At 48.8% G+C, this 18,172-nt stretch overlaps 2 protein-coding genes and 1 long non-coding RNA gene across 6 annotated transcripts in view; 2 read left to right on the top strand and 1 right to left on the bottom strand.

Annotated features, from left to right (window-relative positions):
- The window catches only part of DIP2B (disco interacting protein 2 homolog B), a 61,362-nt gene extending 57,057 nt beyond the window's left edge, over positions 1–4,305 (top strand). For all 3 annotated transcript variants that reach the window (XM_063421023.1, XM_063421022.1, XM_063421021.1), the window contains 2 exons: positions 329–452; positions 936–4,305. In XM_063421023.1, coding sequence (XP_063277093.1) covers positions 329–452; positions 936–1,188 — 377 coding nt within the window. In that variant the 3' untranslated portion in view covers positions 1,189–4,305. The remainder of the gene's footprint in view (positions 1–328; positions 453–935) is intronic.
- On the bottom strand, positions 3,399–5,376 carry LOC134563196 (uncharacterized). The gene is made up of 2 exons (XR_010083336.1): positions 5,251–5,376; positions 3,399–4,932 (listed from the first exon to the last, which is right to left on the bottom strand). It is a non-coding gene; the product is annotated as an uncharacterized LOC134563196 (long non-coding RNA).
- ATF1 (activating transcription factor 1) lies at positions 5,288–17,687 on the top strand. 2 transcript variants are annotated; one of them, XM_063421029.1, is made up of 8 exons: positions 5,288–5,618; positions 9,556–9,669; positions 10,859–10,987; positions 12,131–12,231; positions 12,519–12,649; positions 13,320–13,499; positions 14,102–14,261; positions 15,126–17,687. In XM_063421029.1, the coding sequence occupies exons 2-8, from the start codon at positions 9,559–9,561 to the stop codon at positions 15,268–15,270; spliced, it is 957 nt and encodes a 318-aa protein (XP_063277099.1). In that variant the 5' UTR covers positions 5,288–5,618; positions 9,556–9,558; the 3' UTR covers positions 15,271–17,687. The 2 variants fall into 2 exon arrangements, with proteins under 2 accessions (XP_063277099.1, XP_063277098.1); XM_063421028.1 differs by having other exon boundaries at positions 5,409–5,618; positions 9,556–9,625.
- Positions 17,688–18,172: the final 485 nt, after the last annotated feature.

The raw sequence follows: 18,172 nt of genomic DNA, 5'->3' as shown, positions 1-18,172 counted from the left end.
ACAAGGGAAAATGGCTTTAACCTGCCAGAGGGCAGGGATAGAGGGGATACTGGGAAGGAATTCCTCCCTGTGAGGGTGTGAGGCCCTGGCACAGAGCAGCTGAGGCTGCCCTTGGATCCCTGGAAGTGCCCAAGGCCAGGCTGGATGGGACAGCACTTGGAGCAGCCTGGGACAGGGCATGGAAGGTGTCCCTGTCCCTGGCAGGGGGTGGCACTGAATGGGTTTTAAAATCCCTTCCAATGCAAACCACTGTAGGATTCTTTACCTTACACAAGAGACAGTTTCTTGTCTGAGAACTCCCTTGTGAGCCCTGCTCTCCCCTCCCCAGAGCGCCACGATGCCCTGTACGTCGTGGGAGCGCTGGACGAGACCCTGGAGCTGCGGGGGCTGCGCTACCACCCCATCGACATCGAGACCTCGGTGTCCCGCACCCACAGGAGCATTGCTGAATGGTAAAACAGCCTGGGCACGCAGCCATCCTCTGCCCCATGCTGGGCAGAGATGCAGGGTTCAGCTGAAAGAAAATAGGGAAATTAGGGGGTTTTTGTGTTGCTGTCAGCAAGTCGTGTACGCCCGATTTCCCATCTGCAGGTGAGAACAGGCTCAGTGTTTGCAGATGAGAACAGGCTCAGTTTTCTCACAAGGCTTAGTTCAATACACAAATGGTGATTTTTCCTTCTCTGGGGTGTAAAGAGCCATTTCTGAGTCAGTGACAGCAGCGTTGGGTTCCTGTCCATACAGGTAGTGCTGAGAGAAGTCTGATTTTTGTCACATCAGGACCAAGTCATGTTGAAGTTTGGCTGGAAATGTATCCCAAAGCAGGGAACCCAAAGCAGGGAACCCAAAGCAGGGAACCCCCATCTAAGGACAAAGAACTGGAAACTTTGGAATCTTTGTGGCAATAACTGGATTTTGTGTCGTTTTTACCATTCCAGTGCCGTGTTCACCTGGACCAACCTGCTGGTGGTGGTGGTGGAGCTGTGTGGCTGCGAGCAGGAGGCGCTGGATTTGGTCCCTCTGGTCACCAACGTGGTGCTGGAGGAGCATTACCTGATCGTGGGGGTGGTGGTGGTGGTGGACCCTGGGGTCATCCCCATCAATTCCCGAGGGGAGAAGCAGCGGATGCACCTCCGGGACAGTTTCCTGGCGGATCAGCTGGACCCCATTTACGTGGCCTACAACATGTGATGGGAGCAGTGAGGGTGGTGATGGAAGTGGAGCTGGTGCAAATTACTAATACTTGATCTAAAGTTTGAGGTTGTTGCCTCCCTCCCATCCCGGTGGGGAGCAGCAGCAGCAAACGTTTACTGAACCATGAGCTTTAGAGAACTGCAGAGTGGGGAAAAGTGTGAGCCACAAAACCCCCAAGGCCTTTACAGGAGCGTGACTTTTCCCACCCGTTGTACATATTTGTATTTTTATCTAATCCCGGGTTAGGATTCTATAAGGGGAGGGTTTATTTAGTTAAGATAATAAACTATTAAGAAAAGGGTCATCAGAGTTCTGCAGTTCCCTACTCCATGATCCCCTTTGCACCTGGAGCTGTTCGTACCACGGGATCACACGACTTATTGACAATTGTGCCATGACCAAATCAAGAACTTACAGAATCAGAGTTACTTATTCATAGAGAGATTTCTGGAATTTAAGAAAGAATTTTGCCTATATTTTAAATATGTAAATATTATTATACATAATTCACTTAGATAGAAAATTAACTTGGCTAGTGAGGACAGCTGAAGGTTGATGTTTTTAAGGACAGGTGACTTTTGTGGTCCTCGGCATCCTGGCAGTGGCTTGGACACAATGTGAGATGCTCCCACCTTCCCCAGGTTTCTGATTTCATTTCTGTCTTTATTCTGGCCAGAAGTGTGTAGAACCCTTTGGTTTTAAGGCACATCTTTCTCCAGGAGGCCGAATTCAGCACGGAATTGGGTAGAAATGGGAATGCAAGTCCCTGAAGGAGCTGAGGGACAGCCTCTGCCTCATCCTGTGGCACCAGGTGTGGAAAGCAGAAACGTTCCTGAGGCTGACACATTCCCAAATTCCCTGCTTGTGCTGGGATTCCTTCAGCTCCCTGCAGAGCCAAAACTGCTTTAGTGGAAACTGGGAGCAAACAAAAACGCTTTCCTCAGAGCATTCCCTGGAAGAACGGGAGAATTCCAGGTTTAAGTGGGACCCGATTTTTCTTTCCCAGGAGGAGACAGCAATCCTGGCAAACATTGTTAAATAACCTTGTGAAAATTGCTACCCCAGCCTTCCACATCGTGTGTCAGCTCCAAAGTTTGGGAATGGGAGGAAAGAGAAGCCTTAAAGCAGCAGGTCCAAGCTCTTCCTGCTGGGAAGCAGTTCCACACAGTCTGGGGGAAAGAGCTGGTGCTTGAGCTTTGACTCAAAGTTATCTTTTATTTTTCTTTTTAATTCTTCATCTTTTAACAATTACATTTCTCTGGGTGCTAATCTATGATTTTGGAAGCCTTGGGAGCTGCTACCAGATCCTGCAGCAGGGTTCTTTGAGTCAGATGTGGTATACAGTGTAAATAAACTTTTCAAACGTTCCAGATTACCTCACACAAAGTTTTTAGGCAGTTTTTGAAAGGTTTGTGGTGTGGGCTTGGAAGATCCTGTGGCAGTTACTGGAACAGAGTCCAGTGGATACCTGAGCAACCCCAGCTGTGTCTGTGAAAAGCTCCTGGTGGTTCCTCACTGAAAACAGGAGCTTTAAAACTCAGATCAGAAGTTTCAGGTGATATTTTTGAAAAATATTTGGTGGGGGAGTAGGAACTGGAAGTTTTTGGCAGGTCTGGGCTTGGGGTTCTTTGCAAACACTTTGGGGTTTCAGGGGCACATTTTGGAACCTTGTGTTTTCCACTGTATCAGCCAACACTGCAGAATATGCACAAAATCTTAAATGTATTTATTTTTAACAAATTGAACACAAAGTGGGGACAGTGGCAGGTCAAACTGTGACTAAAACAGTTGGTCCTGCAGATTATTTGGGGTGTAAAGTGCACAGAGGTTGTTCTCCCCTCTCAGCCAGAAAATTCCATGTTCTTTGTCACCATTTTTGTGTTTCCTGCACAGCCCAAGCAGCTTCACTCCAGTGTGACCTTTCCAGGGAAAACTGCTGGTCTTGAACCTTTTTCTTTACTCAAAGCTTTAGATAAATTGTTTCAACAAACACTTTTTGTCCATTGAAGTAGATTTCAAGTCCAATCCCAGGATTGTCTTTTATTTTTATCCGTGATTTTTCACAAATAAAACAATGTGTGTGTGAATTCCATCAAATGTGGCAGATGGAATTCCTGAAGTGGCATTTTTGAATGTGACTGGATTGATATTTTTTTTTATTATTATTTTTTGGTTTGGATAGGTACTGGTAGCTTCCTGTGTTTTGAGGTTTTATCTTCCAAGTTTCCCGTGTGCTCCAGATCTTCCAGCACATTCCATTTCTGGAATTTCATTTCAGAATGAACGAATTCAGAACGAAATTTCAGAAATTCCATTTCTGCTGGAGAACTGCAGGACGCAGCCCTGCCCAGGGGATGAGAGCACGTTCCAGGGACGAGGAGAAGCTGCTCAGTTTGGTTTTCCTCAATTCCCTGAGTGCTTTGTCCCTGTTTTGGCAGTGCTGGAGAGGAGCAAGGACGGAGCTGGGGCTCTGCAATCCCCAAACTCCACTCCTTGCTCTGTGGCTGGGGATGATCCTTCCGAATTTTTTGGGAGCAAAGCAAAATCCTTCACTCCAGACATTGGCAGGTGGGCAGGGCTGGGTGCTTTTCCCAAAAAACCCATCCTCTCCTCCTGGTGTGACTGCTGGGGTTGCACAGGGCACATCATTCCCTTTCTTGCCCCTCAGCTTCCACCTTAACAACTGCAGTGAAACGGAAAAACTGGGAATTCTTCCACTGGATAAAGCATTGTGTGTGTGTCTCACTGTCTCTGAATCTTCTCTGCGCTAACGCTGTGGGAACAGGACAGTTTCGTCCCATTTTGTTAGAATTTGCACTTCATTTCTGGTTTAAATCAATTCAGCTGTGTCCTACTAACTGTCCTAAAATAAGGTTATAAAAACCAGATCAGTTTTAGCCCTAGATGCTTTTTTTTATTTTTTGCTTTTATTTCTGTCAACCTCTTTCCCATTGTCCAATCCAGACTCCGGCATTCTGTAATTATGTATAAAGGTTTTATTTATTTAAAATTAGATTAGTTACATTTTTAAATTTAACACCTGGCTGGACAGTGTCCCATTAACGCATTGATTGTGTTTCCTTTGTCTTGTGTTAATAAATATTGATGCCTGGTTGCTTGTTTAGTCCTTCCAGCGCTGTTTCCATGAAGGAATTTTATTTTTAAGGAAGAAACCGCGGGTTAAAATTGATCCTGGGCAGAGGGAGAACTTTTAAATATTTGTCAGTATTGTATTTTGCCAGTTTTATTGGGAAATGTTGGAGCTCTGAGGGTGTGAGGGAGCTGGGCTGGGCAGTGCCCTGCACCTGGAGCTTTGGGAATCTGAGATTTTGGGGATCAGAGCAGGGAGTGGAGCTGAGGAAGGGGCTGGAGCAGCAGGACAAGGGGCTGGAGAATTCCCAAGGGAGCTGGAAAGGGGCTCAGCCTGGAGAAAACGGGGATCGGGGGGACCTTGTGGCTCTGACAGGAGGGGACAGCCGGGGGTTGGGGATTTCTCCCAGGAACAGGGACAGGAGGGGAGGGGATGGCCCCAGGCTGGGCCAGGGGAGGCTCAGGGGGGACAGGGCAGGAATTTCCCCATGGAAAGGGAGCTCAGGGACTGGAGCTGCCCAGGGAGGTTTGGATCCCCATCCCCGGAGTGTCCCAGGAAGGGCTGGACGTGGCACTCACTGCTCTGGGACGGGGACAAGCTTGGACTCGATGGTCTCAGAGGGATTTTTCAATCTCAGGAATTCCAGGTTCCTGTGAAAATCAAGGGCAAGGTTCCTACTCCTGGAGCTGCTTGGCTGCAGCTTGTGCTTTACCGGGAATTCCCTGTGATCCCCTGATGGCTGAGGAACTGTCCCATGAAGGCGGCCGCCGACTGGATCCCAAAACCTTCCTGCGACCCTAAAATCCGCTGTGGAATAATCCACAGAGCGGCCAAAACCAGTTACCTGTTATTTCCTCACCACCCCTCAGTCCCAGCCGTGAGGGATCGCGGCCTCACTCCTGCCCCGGCCCGGCCCGTTCGGCCCCCGCTCCGGCCGGGACAACCCGGCCTCACAGCCCTTTGCTTACGGTTGGGCGTGGGAATATCGGGAATATCGTGATTTTCCCGGGGCCGATCGCGATCCCGACCCGGCTCCCGCGGCCCTCCCGGCCGTGGGGGCGCTGTTGCCGCGCGGTGCCGGGAGCGGCGCTCCGCCGCCTCCTCTCTGTGGTGCGGCCGGGCGGGGCCGGCTCCAGGCGGCCGCTCTAGCCCGGCGCCCGCGCGCTCCGCGCCGCTGGGGCTCTATGGCGGGGGCCCCTGGGCGCGCACTCGATGGTCGCGGCCCGCCCCCCCCGCCGGCGCCGCTTCCCTGAGGCGGGACCGGGCCGGGAGCGGGGCCGGGCGGGACCGGCGGCGGCTCCGGCGCTCCCCACGCGCGGCCCCGCGGGGCTCTGAGGTAAGCGCGGGCTGGGGAGGCCGCCCCGTCCCTCTCGGCCCGCCCGCCGCTCCTTCCCCCGCTCCTCCGCCCCCGCGGGCCGTGAGGGGACGGGCACAGGCCGCGGCCTCGGCGCGGCGGCCGCTGCGGAAACCGCGGGCAGTTCCCCCGCAGCCGGGCCGGAGGCGCTGCCCCGCGGCCTGGGGCTGCTGCCGGGCCCGGGCCCGCTCGCCCCGGGGATGGCGGGGGGGAAAAGGAGCCCCGGGGGTGACGGCGCCGTCCCCGGTCTCATTCCCGTGCCCCCGGTCCCGGGAATGGAGGGAAAAGGCTTTGAGGGGCGGCGAGGGGCGCCCCGGCCCCGCTGCCCTCAGGACTGGGGGAAGGTGGTCTGGAGTGACCCGGGCAGCGGCGGCTGCCCCCCGAGCCCTGCCCGCTGACAAACTCAGCTTTTAGCGCTAATTAATCCGCCCGTAATGGGCGTCGTTCCCTGTCCTCTGTGAATTTTGCCCCAGCCCCGTGTCTGAGCCTTGGCTTCCCGTGCTCAGTGAGGATCGGGGGATCCAGGGCGGCGGGATATAAATGATATAAATGATATAAATGATATAAATGATCTCCGGGCTGTTGTTCTCTCTCAGCCATCACATCCCTGGATAGAATATTGACATTTTTAGGCTGCAGCGTTTATTTCTGAAGCTCCTGTCAGGGGATGTTCCTGTACAGGCTGGGCAAGGGGGGAGTGGGAGAAATCCTCTGAGGAAAGTGCTGCTGGAGTTTTAAGGAATAACTTTGTGTGTTTGTGGAATGGAATCTGGAGCAGTGACTGGGCACTTTGACACTGCTCACTTGCTCTCTGGCACATCTGATGGGATGTGCTGCCCTTTGCTCTGTCTTTTACTGATTTCTGGTGGGAAAAAATGGAATTCTGTCCGTTTTCTGGGTGAGCGAATTTTCTCCAAGTGCATTAATGGCAAAATTAGGCAAATGATATTTTCACTGCTGAAAGCAGCTGATTTTGAGGACCCCAAATTCCCCCAGATTACTTAAGTATCATTTAAGAAAATGTTTTGAAATCCCTTTGTACAATTTGTAAATGTCAGAATTTGACTCCTGTCACTATTTGAGAATAAAATTCTGTGTCAGATATTCCTGGATTTCTGACGTTATAAAGAATATAATCAATTGGCTCTTACAGTATTTCAGGGATGAAACATCGTTCAGACCCTTTCTCTACTGAGTTTGCAAAGGCAAAACAGAACTTCGTTTCTCCCTCTGTCTCTCTCTGTAGCATTTTAGGGAGCTTAGAGGATTAGAGAATAAGTGGAAGTTGTAGGAATGGGTTTTCTTTTTTACTGGATGCTCCTTGGGCAGGTGTTTGTGGTGGGTTTGTGTGCTGGTAACAACCATCATCATTCTCTGGACAACAAAACCTTGGGTGTTGCTCCCTTTGACAGTGCTCTGTGACAGCAGAATTCTTCTTTCACCCCCAAGAGAGCCCCTAATTCAGCTAAATAAATGAAATTCAGCTGTCAGAGCAGTTTTCTGTGTTGTGCTCAGTCCTTTTTGGTGCTTCTTGTCAGAGCTTGAGGTTTTTCCTTAGAACTTCTCTCTTCGGGCAGGTAGATGCCAATCTCTGTCTCAGGTGCTCACAGAGGGCCATCCCAGGGGGAAATTCCTGTTTTTCAGGAAAATTCCAGGTTTTCCAGCTAAATAAAGTTAAAGGCACAGGAGTCTTGTGTGACACTCACGTCCCCAGTGAGGTGCAGGATGAATTTCTGTCTTGTTGCAATCCTTGCTAAATCTTTTTTATTGATTGTTGTTGGATGAATAATTAAATATTCCAGAGCAAGCAGAGGCAAATTAAACTCAAAACTTACATTTCTAATGGGAAATACTTCATCTTTTATTCCTGTAAGCAGAACTTCTCAGCAGTGAGAGAAAGGTCAGCCAAAGCCTCTGTGCTTTCTCCCGGGGGTGTTTATTTGGGGTGGTTTTATTGGTTTCAGTGTTTCTTGCAGGCTGTTTTGAGTCTTTTGTGGGACAGTAAGATAGAGAAACAAACAGCAGAGAGCAGGGAGGAGAGGCTGTGGTTTAGCACTACAGAAATGAACCGAGGTTTCTGTACCACTGGAAATTTATTGTCATTTTTGCTGCTGCCTGGATTTGGGGTTGAGGGGCCCTGGTTACCTGGGGCAGCGTGCAAAATGTGGATTTTCCTTTATAAAAGCTAAAACTGCGTTTGAGGGCAGACAAAGTTGTGTCCACTGCAGGTTGTCATTAATTCTGCTCATAATCTAGAAGTGGTTGATGTTTGCAGCTTGGGGAGCTGCATCAATGGCTGGGGAGGGTTTGGTCTGTGCTGTAAAGGACACACGGAGGGAGGCAGGGATTTGTTTTGGCTGGAAGAGACTTCAAAGAAATCTCATCCCACGCCTGCCATGGCAGGGACACCTTCCACTGTCCCAGGGTGTCCCAGCCCTGCCCAGCCTGGCCTTGGGCACTGCCAGGGATCCAGGGGCAGCCACAGCTCCCCTGGGCACCCTCACAGGGAGGAATTTATTCCCAGTATCCCCTCCAGCCCTGCCCTCTGGCAGTGGGACGCTGTTACCCCTTTTCTTGTCACTCCAGGCCCTTGGAAATGCTCTCTCTCCATCCCTGCAGCTCCTTCAGGTACTGGAAAAGCAGCATTAGGTTAAAATTCACTGAAACTTCACTTTTCCAGGCTGAACAATCCCAGTCCTCCCAGCCTTTTCTCACAGCAGAGCTGCTCCATCAATCACAGGCTCTCCCATCACACAGCCACCGGTTTTCTCCCTGCTTTAGTGGCTTTTTTGGAGTCCTGCCCTCAGAGCAGTGAGGGTGCAGGAGCAGGACTCTGCTCTCGGTTGCCTCTTCCCCCTAGAAGCCTTTGTGGGGCTGCTGTGGTACGGCTCAGCAGGGAAAAATCAATGACTCACATTTCCACAGAAAGAAATGTAATTTCCAGTCTCATAGCAACTGTCCTTTCAACACTTTCAAACCTTCTGTGACAAAATGTTTAACACTCACCCATCAGCTTTTTAATGCTCCAGGCTGGTCCGCCCACTCAGCCCAGCTGAAACCTGCATTTGTGCATCCCTGAATCCCCCAGAATCAGAGGGGGGATGCTGCCAAGACGTTGAACAGTTAAATATAAAATCTTAGACATGAGAGAAGTGTTGCTGACTGCATTACATCAAGACAGAGTGAGTCTTAGAATTCAAGAGTGTGTTCACTTTGATTTGAGTCCCTGGTTTGTTTTTATACACCTTCAGATAGTTTAAAATAGGTTTGACTGGTGGCTTGGCTAAAATATTTTTGGAAATTATCTTCCTTAGAGAAAGATACTCTTTAATATAAAGAACCTTGATTTTCTTCCTGGATCTTCCTTCAAACTGAAAGAGAGCAGGGTTAGGTGGTGTTTTAGGAATTGGATATTAATGGGATTGTAATAGGATGGGCAGGCCCTGGCACAGGGTGCCCAGAGCAGCTGGAGGTGCCCAGGGCCGGGTTGGACAGGGCTTGGAGCACCCTGGGGTGGTGGAAGGTGTCCCTGCCATGGCAGGGGTGGCACTGGGTGGCTTTAAGGTCCCTCCCAACCCACCCCAATCCACAATTCCATGGTTCTGTGTGTCCTTCCCAGCACAGAACCTGTTCCATTCCCGACTGGGGCTCCTGCTGTCCCCAGCCCTCAGAGGTGACCCAGGCGTGGGGTCAGACCCACGGGGACAGGCAGGGCAGGGTCCCCACCGTGTCCTCCCCACGTGTCCCCTGGGGGAGGCACGGGAGGACTCGGGGTGTGACAAAAAAAGTGACATTGGAGGGCAGAGAGCTCCTTCAGCAAAGTGAGAGCAGGATCATCAGGGTATAAAACACCAGTGGAACACCCGTCTGCTGGCCAAATAACCTCATCACTAACTGGATTTTCCTGGTTTTCTCCTAGCTGATGATGGAAGAGGTGCACAAGGGCGGCAGCAGCAGCTCTGTGACGTCCCAGCCCTCAGCTGTACAAGGTACAACCCTGCAGGCAGCTCAGCTCTCTCATATTGCTCAACAGGTAAAGCCTGGGCTGGATCTCAGCAAACATTTCAGGGAGTTCTGAGCCGGGTTTTATGTGCTGCAAACTGTACATCTGTTTTTAGAAGCACTCAGAGAGGAAAAAACAGAAAGGGGCTAAGAAAAAACAGAAAATGGCTAAGAAAAATGGGGGTTTTTGATGGTGGATGACATAAAATTGATTTAAAAGTGTTAAAAAGCTATTTTTTGTGTTTGTTCAATGCAGAAGTGCAGCCCAGATTTGGGGTTAGTCGAGCACAGGAGCTGCTCAGGAATAAAATGAGGACCTGGTTTCGTTTTTTCCTTAGAAAAAGCATTTCCAGCTCCTTTTGTAGTAGCAGCAATCCTGGGTACTCAGCACCATGGAAACACTTGGATTTTAGCCCAACATGAACATATTTAATCTAATAAACCAGATGAACTTGAAAATTTGAGATTCTTCCTGTAAGGTAACATTCCTGTCAGAGCTTTAACCTGAATCCCTTGGAAGTGGTGAAAGAGTGAATCCTTCCAGGAGGTTTTCCTGGGAAAAAGCAATGTTTAGCAGCTCTGTTTATCCTGTGGAGGCAGTTGGGATTCTGATGCAAAATTTAAATATAGGAGAGGAGAGAATATCAGCAGGTGAACTGGGGTTTGTTTCCAGGCTGGTTTCCTGATCTGCTTTTATATAAAAAGTTCTGATTGTCCCTTCATATTGCAAGTTACAATACAAAAGTAGCATTAAATGGAAATTCAGCTGTGTGTATTTTAATGATCCCTTCATTTTCTCATGTATTTCAGATTAATAAAAGTAGTGAAGAAGTTTCATGACAAAAGTGGTTATTTACTTACAATCCACATGTCTAACTCGAATTCTTTTTGTTTTGTGAACATATGGAAATGAGAACAGTATAAATTGAATTAAAGTGCAAAGACTCAAGTTCAACATCAAAAGTACTCTAGGAAGCTGAAGCATTTTCATGTTTCTAATATGTTACATAATATCACATATTTCATTCTGTGACACAGTGCCACACTTGATTTTTCTCCAACCAAAGGAGAGGTTTCAGCCTTTTTCATATGCAAATAACGTCTAAAAAAATGCATCTTTAAAGGTACTTTTGTGACTTCATTAGAATTCAAATGAGCTGCTAACGAGGGTTCTCCAGCAGTTTTGCACTAAGGTCTCACTGGCGCTCTGTTTGTTGTAGATGTCTCTCCGGGGCTCCGCTCCCCTCACCGTGGTGCAGCTGCCGGGGGAGCAGGTGCAGGTGCAGGGGGTCATTCAGACAGCTCAGTCCTCCTCTGTCATCCACTCCCCTCAGGTGCACACCGTGCAGGTAACTCCGCAAGGCCTTGAAATACCCCACAATTGTGCGTTTGGAGGTGAAAAGGTGTGAAAAGATGCACAGAGGCTGCTCTGAGCCAGCTGCCTTTGTGCTGTAAGAGACCGTGAGCCCCTCATTTGGGCTTGGAATTCTTCCTCATGGGAAGGAGTCAAAATGAAACCATTTGATGTCACCTCCCTTTATTAAAAAATCCAATCCACAGCTCTGTAGTCGGTGCCTTGGGAATCAGGGGGGGTCTGACACCCAAAGGAGGGGAGTGGGGAATAATGGAATAATTGAGTGGATTAAAGGGAGTGTTTGGGAAAGCTGGAGCTGCTGGAACTCCCTTTGGTGGTGCCCAAGCCTCTGCTTGTGTCCCCTGCTCCCCTGGGCTGTGGTTTTTGTAAGAATCCCCTGCAGGGGTGCCCAGGGAGCTGCAGTGGGTCTGTTCCTGCTCCCCTCAGCCCCTGCTGCAGAGCCCCTGCAGTTCCACTGGAAAACACTGCCCTAAAACCCTAAAATCAGGAATTTGTCCCTAATCCTTGTGCCACTCCTCACACCACACTGAATTGATCAGCCACGAGGAGCAAACCTGGCAGGGACTGTCACTGTCCCTGCTGTAACGTCAGAGCAGGGACAGCAGGACGTGTGGCACTGCCCTGGCTGGCTGTTGGTGCTCGTGTCTCTGTTAAGCCTCTTTCCTTTCCCTCCTCCCTGCTTGCACAGTCTCCACTGACTGGATAAATTCCTTTTCTGTAATTTATGAACCTTGTGGCCTTGTTGAGGGAAAAAAAAAATTCCAACACGAGCGGATTTTTTTCCTCTTCTGATCATGGGCTGCCTTCAGTGAGAGGCTTTTCCTCTGCACTCTGTTACTGGCACATGGCTAAGAACAAATAAATGTTTTGTTCACTAGTAAGGAGCATCAGAGCCAAAATAACACTTTGAACTGGATGAGCACACAGCGGAATAAAGAAAATTACAGATAGCACTTTGCATATTTACTCCCTGATACGCTGCTGCCTTAAATGTTATTTTCATTGGGCTTTTACATTCTCACCAACAAACCCCGCTGCTCCTTTTGTACATGAAAGATTGCAGGAGCTCTCTGTTTGTGCTGTGCATCACTGGAGTTGCTGTTCCCTCTCTCTCCAGGTTTCTTCCTTGTCTGAGAGTGAGGATTCCCAGGACTCCTCAGACAGCATCGGCTCCTCTCAGAAGGCTCGGGGCATCTTGGCCCGTCGTCCATCCTACCGGTACGGGGGTTTGATCTGGAACCAAACCAACAAACAGCCTCTTCCCCTGGTTTTCAGCTTTCTGCTGCCCTTCAGGTCCTTCCCCTTCCCCAGTGAATCTGTTCCTGCCCTGAGCGTTCTGAGCCATCCTCGCTGTGAGGAAACTTTGACTCCTCTAACTGGAGATTGGCCCCAGCAGGGTTTTGTACAGGGTAAAATGTTCACCAGCTGTGATTTCACTCACTTGTATCATTTTACTCAAGTGTGGAGTGCGGTCAAATGTCAGACTCCTTTTTTTTCTTTCACAGTAAAATTTTGAAAGATCTTTCTTCTGAAGACACCCGGGATAGAAAAGGAGATGAGGAAAGTCCTGGGGTGTCCACGGTCACCTCCATGTCCGTCCCCACGCCCATCTACCAGACAAGCACTGGACAGTACAGTACGTTACCCAAAATATCCTCAGTTTTTCTCCAGCTTGCCTCAAAACACAGATTTCGTTAAATGTTTGAGTAAGATGAAGGACAAAAGTTGGTTATTACCTAGCAGTCAATAAAGTTACTATATAGAAGTAACTGGTATCTACAGATTTCTGATAAACTGAGTGCTTTGTAATTTTAATTTTTGCACATTAAGACATTTGAGGGTGTTGGTATGGAGCACACAGCAGTGTTCTTTGCTGGATTTAAGCCAAAATGTCAGTGAAGACAGATAGATATAGATATAGATAGATATAGATGTATCATAGGCCACACTATAAGGCTCCTGTGGTATCAGAGAGGTACAAAAAATTAGGATTTGTTTCTTTGATGTTTCCACTTGGTGTTTGTGGTGCTTCCCACCCGCTCCTCTCCTCCCTGTGAGGGTGGGCAGCCCTGGCACAGGTGCCAGAGCAGCTGTGGGTGCCCCTGGACCCCTGGCAGTGCCCAAGGCCAGGCTGGACAGGGCTGGGAGAGCCCTGGGACAGTGGGAGGTGTCCCTGCCCATGGCAAGGGTGGCACTGGGTGGGCTGTAAGGTCCCTCCCAGCCCAGCCCATTCCAGCACCCTGTGATTTACCTGTATTTGATGCTGTCCAGCTTTAACCCCTGCTGTCCCCGTGCCTTCCCCGCAGTTGCCATCGCTGCCAACGGGCTGCAGCTGGCGGGGCCGGGCGCGGACGGCGTGCAGGGCCTGCAGACCCTGACCATGGCCAACGCCGGCAGCGCCCAGCCCGGCACCACCATCCTGCAGTACGCCCAGACCTCGGACGGGCAGCAGATCCTGGTGCCCAGCAACCAGGTGGTGGTGCAGAGTGAGTACTGCCCGTGGGGACACGGTTACGCCCCTGTCACCTCAGTGCCACCCGCTAACACTGCCCTGTGTGTGTCCCCTGGCTGTCCCCGGGGACACGGTTACACCCCTGTCACCTCAGTGCCACCCGTGTGTGTGTCCCCTGGCTGCCCGTGGGGGCACGGTTACACCCCTGTCACCTCAGTGCCACCCGATAACACTGCCCTGTGTGTGTCCCCTGGCTGCCCCCGGGGACACGGTTACACCCCTGTCACCTGAGTGCCACCTGTGTGTGTGTCCCCAGCTGCCCATAGGGACACGGTTACGCCCCTGTCACCTGAGTGCCACCCGTGTGTGTCCCCTGGCTGTCCCTGGGGACATGCAGACCCTGTTAACCCTTTCCTGTGTGTGTCCCCAGCTGCCTCTGGGGACATGCAGACCCTGTTAACCCTTTCCTGTGTGTGTCCCCAGCTGCCTCTGGGGACATGCAGACCCCGTTAACCCTTTCCTGTGTGTGTCCCCAGCTGCCTCTGGGGACATGCAGACCCTGTTAACCCTTTCCTGTGTCCCCAGCTGCCTCTGGGGACATGCAGACCCCGTTAACCCTTTCCTGTGTGTCCCCAGCTGCCTCTGGGGACATGCAGACGTACCAGATCCGCACCACGCCCAGCTCGTCGTCGCTGCCGCAGGCCGTGGTGATGACGTCCCCGGTGACGCTGACGTCGCAGAGCAGCAAGACGGACGACCCGCAGCTCAAACGGGAGATCAGGCTCATGAAGAACAGGTCCGTGAGCGCCCCGAGCCCCCTGGGGATTTACTGTGCTCAGGCCGGGGGTGGAAAGGACTCCAGGATCCTAAAGTCCAGCCTGGGACAGATCTTGGCCAGAGCACTGAGTGCTGCCTCCAGTCCAGCACTGAGTGACACCTCCAGAGACTGGGGACTCCACCACTGCCCTGGGCAGCCCCTTCCAATCCCTGACCACCCTTTCCATGGAAAAATCCCTCCTGAAATCCCCCCTGAACCTCCTCTGGCTCAGCCTGAGGCCGTTTCCCCTTGTCCTGTCCCTGTTCTGGGAACAGACCCTGACTCCCCACCCCGGCTGCCCCTCGTGTCAGGGAGCTCAGAAGCTCCCCCTGAGCCTCCTTTTCTCCAGCCTGAGCCCCCTCAGCCCCCTCAGGAGTTCTCCAGACCCCTCTCCTTGTGCTCCAGCCCCTTCCTGAGCTCCATTCCAGCTCTGGATCAGCTCCAGCCCATCCATTTTTCACTTGCAGTGAGGGTCCAGAACTGGAGAGGCCTCAGCAGTGCCCAGCACGGGGGGCAGTCCCTGCCCTGCTCCTGTGCCACACCTTGCCTGGTACAACCCAGGTGCCCTCGGCCCCTTTCAAGGGAGATTTTGGCCCAAACATGGGAAATTGTGACCCAGACATGCTCCCTTGAGTCTCACAGTGTGGAGAAACCAAGGCTGGGTTTCCCTGCAGGTTGGCAGCAATTTGTGTTCCCAGATCTGCTCCTTTTCCTGCTCCCCTCGGGCAGTTTGGGCTTGGGTTTGTTCCTCACTGCAGCTTCAGCTCTCTCGTTTGGTCACTGCTGTGACATTCAGAAAATAAATCTACACCTAAAATCGAGAATTCTGCTTCTCTCTTGCAGAGAAGCTGCCCGGGAGTGCCGCAGGAAGAAGAAGGAATATGTGAAATGTTTGGAAAATCGAGTGGCAGTCCTGGAAAATCAGAACAAAACTCTAATTGAGGAGCTAAAAACTTTGAAAGATCTTTACTGTCATAAAAGTGTGTAAAAAGAGAAGGTAAAAAACCTTTGGGGACTGGTGAAATATCAGAGGAGGATTTTTTTTTTTTTATACTGAATTTTTTAAACTAGATGAAAGGTCAAAAATGAAACTTTTCTACCTAGATTTCACAGCTCAAAGACTCTATAGATTTTCTTTACAACGTGTTGGTGACGAAGTCCAAACAGGAAACAAGAAAACCTCACCAAAATTCCTGCTGGCACAACTGGAAACTGATAAATTCAAGATTGCAGCTACGAGGCAGGTGATGAGAGTTTCTTTGAAAATTCCTCTGAACACCTCCAAAAAGGGAGGCAAAATTTGGTTACAAAGAAAACGTGGATGAAGCTGAATCCTTGCCATAGCTGACATTATTAGCAACGTTTATAACCAGTATATGTTTTGATTTCTTACTCTTTTTCAAGCCTTTTTCCTTCAGTTATTTGTCTGTAAATATTTTTATTTTAACCTGTAAGTTGGTATTTACAGGTGCAGATGATAAAAAAAAGCTGATCATTTTGCTCGAGGTATAAATTATGTTTTTACTCTTTCTCAGATGACAATTTCAAAAGTTGGGATGATTTTTTTTCCATGTTTGCCGTGTTTGTCAGATTGGGGAAGGATCTGCAGAAGGCAGCAAGAGGCCTGGAAACGTCTGAGGCACAGAAAATTGTGTTGATTTTCTTAAAGAATTCAATACATCAATGATTATAAAGCACATTGTGAGGGACGAGGACTGGTGACAAAAGTTCTGAAGAATTTCTGAGATTAAACTTCTGGAAGTTTTTAATTTCACAAGAGTTTCTTCTTAGTTCTGGGCATGAGAAACATCAATCATTGAAAATTAAATTGTGTGCTGATCATATCTGCAATTAAACACTCAGTGCTTGTTCTGGGGATTCTCCCAGGCTTTGGAACATGAAACCAAATAGAAGAAAAATGATGTAGTAAAAAATGGAAGATCTATACCAAAGGGTTTGGAGGTTCTAATCTCTGGTTTATTGCTGGAAGTAGTGCAAAATTTCCAGCCTAATTTTGTAAGGTAGGAGCTATTTTGCAAAGTAATGGTGTCTTTGTAAGCAAATATTATATTGCAAACAGGGAGATGGTTGGTATATTTTGTAGCTAAATTGTGATCTTTACAAAACCTGAAATTGAGTTTCTATACGTATTTTGACAGTTTATAGCTTTCATTTTAGTAACCAAAAGAAATATTTTGTGAACCAGATTTTCAAGGATATATTTTTATGGATAGTACAAAGTCAAATGAGATCCTCTTTGGTGTAGGAGATACTTGAATTAATTTTGTATGTCTGTAGGCAACTTGCAGAAAAAATGGATCCTAAAGAGTATTGTGGGAAAAAAAAAAGAGAAAAAAAAACCAAATTAGGGCTTTTTACTCCCCAGAGTTGACAATATCTGCACATTAGATCTCATTGTGTCAGAGAGTCCAGTCTGTAGGATTTTAATTTGTTTCAGGATGGAATTCCAAGCTGTGCTCCCTCCCTGGACGTGTAGTGCTTATCCCATGGTCACTCAGTACTTTTGATTTTACTCCTTTGGGAATGAATGGACTTGGAGCAAGCAGAGCTCTTTGCCACGAGGCATCTGCATTCCACAATCCTCTGGTTACTGGGCTAGAAAAGGATTTATTTTGTTCCCTGAAGTTCCTAAATCTCTGGTTGTTGTGGGCACGAGTCCCAGTGCATTTCCTTCAGGCCAGGCTGGGTTGTGACTCCTGCTTGCCATCGTGTCAGAAATAAAAAAGCTTTGTGACAAATCACAAATAAGATTGGGGAAGTCCTAAACTGAGGGAGCTGCTCCTGGAGAGGTGTTTGCTGTTTCTTTGGTGGAATTTCAGGAAAATTGAAATTTTCTCTCCTGTCAGAGAACTGGGCCCTTCCTCAGCTCTGTGTAACCTGACCTGCAGTTCTGAACTGCTCTGGGAACTCTGTGGTAGCTCATCCTCACTGTGTTCTCTTTTTTTATTTTTATTTTTCTTTTGTAATATGGAACAATAATAAACAAAACCTATCAAGTGTTAAGGCTGTAAAAACCTGGTAGCCAATTCTTCTTGTATCCAGCAAGGGGAGCAGCTGTCCTGCCAGACACACCAGGAGTCAGTTTTTATACTCTTGAAATAGTGTGGTGGAAAGAACAGCTGATTTTTCATCATGGGAATATTAAACAGTAACACAAGTTCTCTCTTTAAGCACTGGTCATGAAGTTCTTAGTTTGGGTTTACTTTAAAATCTCGGTTTTAAAGAGTAAAATCTCATTCCTGAGGGTAAGACATGAAGCAGCTGATGCTGTTCTGCTGGTTGGTTCCAAACAGTCCGTGCTTTCCATGAATTGTAAATATTTGTTGAAACAATTAATGGTTGCAAATTTTGATCTTGGTAAATAAAGTCGCTAAAATATTATAATTCTGATGGTCCCTATTTATTTTTAGTGAAGTTAGAGCTGCAGTGGTGGTGACCAGGTGTGAGTACCTGTGTGGGATCAGGTCACATGAGAGCCAGGATAAATAATAGTGAATTTTAGTGGATGCAGTGGCACTTGTATGCACCTGCCACTGCTAAAAATCGTGATTGCAGAACAGCTTTTACCTTCCTGCAGGGTTTTTTACCTTCTTAATATTCAATAAGCTGAGCCACAGTTAAGGATTGGGTAATTAAATTAATTAAAACCTCAGTGTGCTCTGCTGGTTTTTACCCAGCAGAGGGAGCATCTGCCATGCCCAAACCCTGGTGGCATCACTGAGTGTGTTTAACCTTCTGACGCCTGGAAAAGCACAGAAATGGGCTGGAAAAGCACAGAAATGGGCTGGAAAAGCACAGAAATGGGCTGGAAAAGCACAGAAATGGGCTGGAAAAGCACAGAAATGGAGTGGGAAGAAAACGTTTCCAAT

The sequence above is a fragment of the Prinia subflava genome, chromosome 34, assembly GCF_021018805.1.
Source record: "Prinia subflava isolate CZ2003 ecotype Zambia chromosome 34, Cam_Psub_1.2, whole genome shotgun sequence".
NCBI classification, from domain to species: Eukaryota; Metazoa; Chordata; class Aves; order Passeriformes; family Cisticolidae; genus Prinia; species Prinia subflava.
The sequence above is the reverse complement of the archived record's forward strand: the minus strand, read 5'-3'. Positions and strand labels throughout refer to the sequence as shown.

Bases quoted from the DNA above. Each gene is read 5' to 3' on its own strand.
- ATF1 (XM_063421029.1), top strand. From the start codon at position 9,559: ATGATGGAAGAGGTGCACAAGGGCGGCAGCAGCAGCTCTGTGACGTCC. The intron at 12,232-12,518 runs GTACGGGGGTTT...TTTCTTTCACAG, and splicing joins GCCCGTCGTCCATCCTACCG to TAAAATTTTGAAAGATCTTT. The intron at 14,262-15,125 runs GTCCGTGAGCGC...TCTCTCTTGCAG, and splicing joins ATCAGGCTCATGAAGAACAG to AGAAGCTGCCCGGGAGTGCC.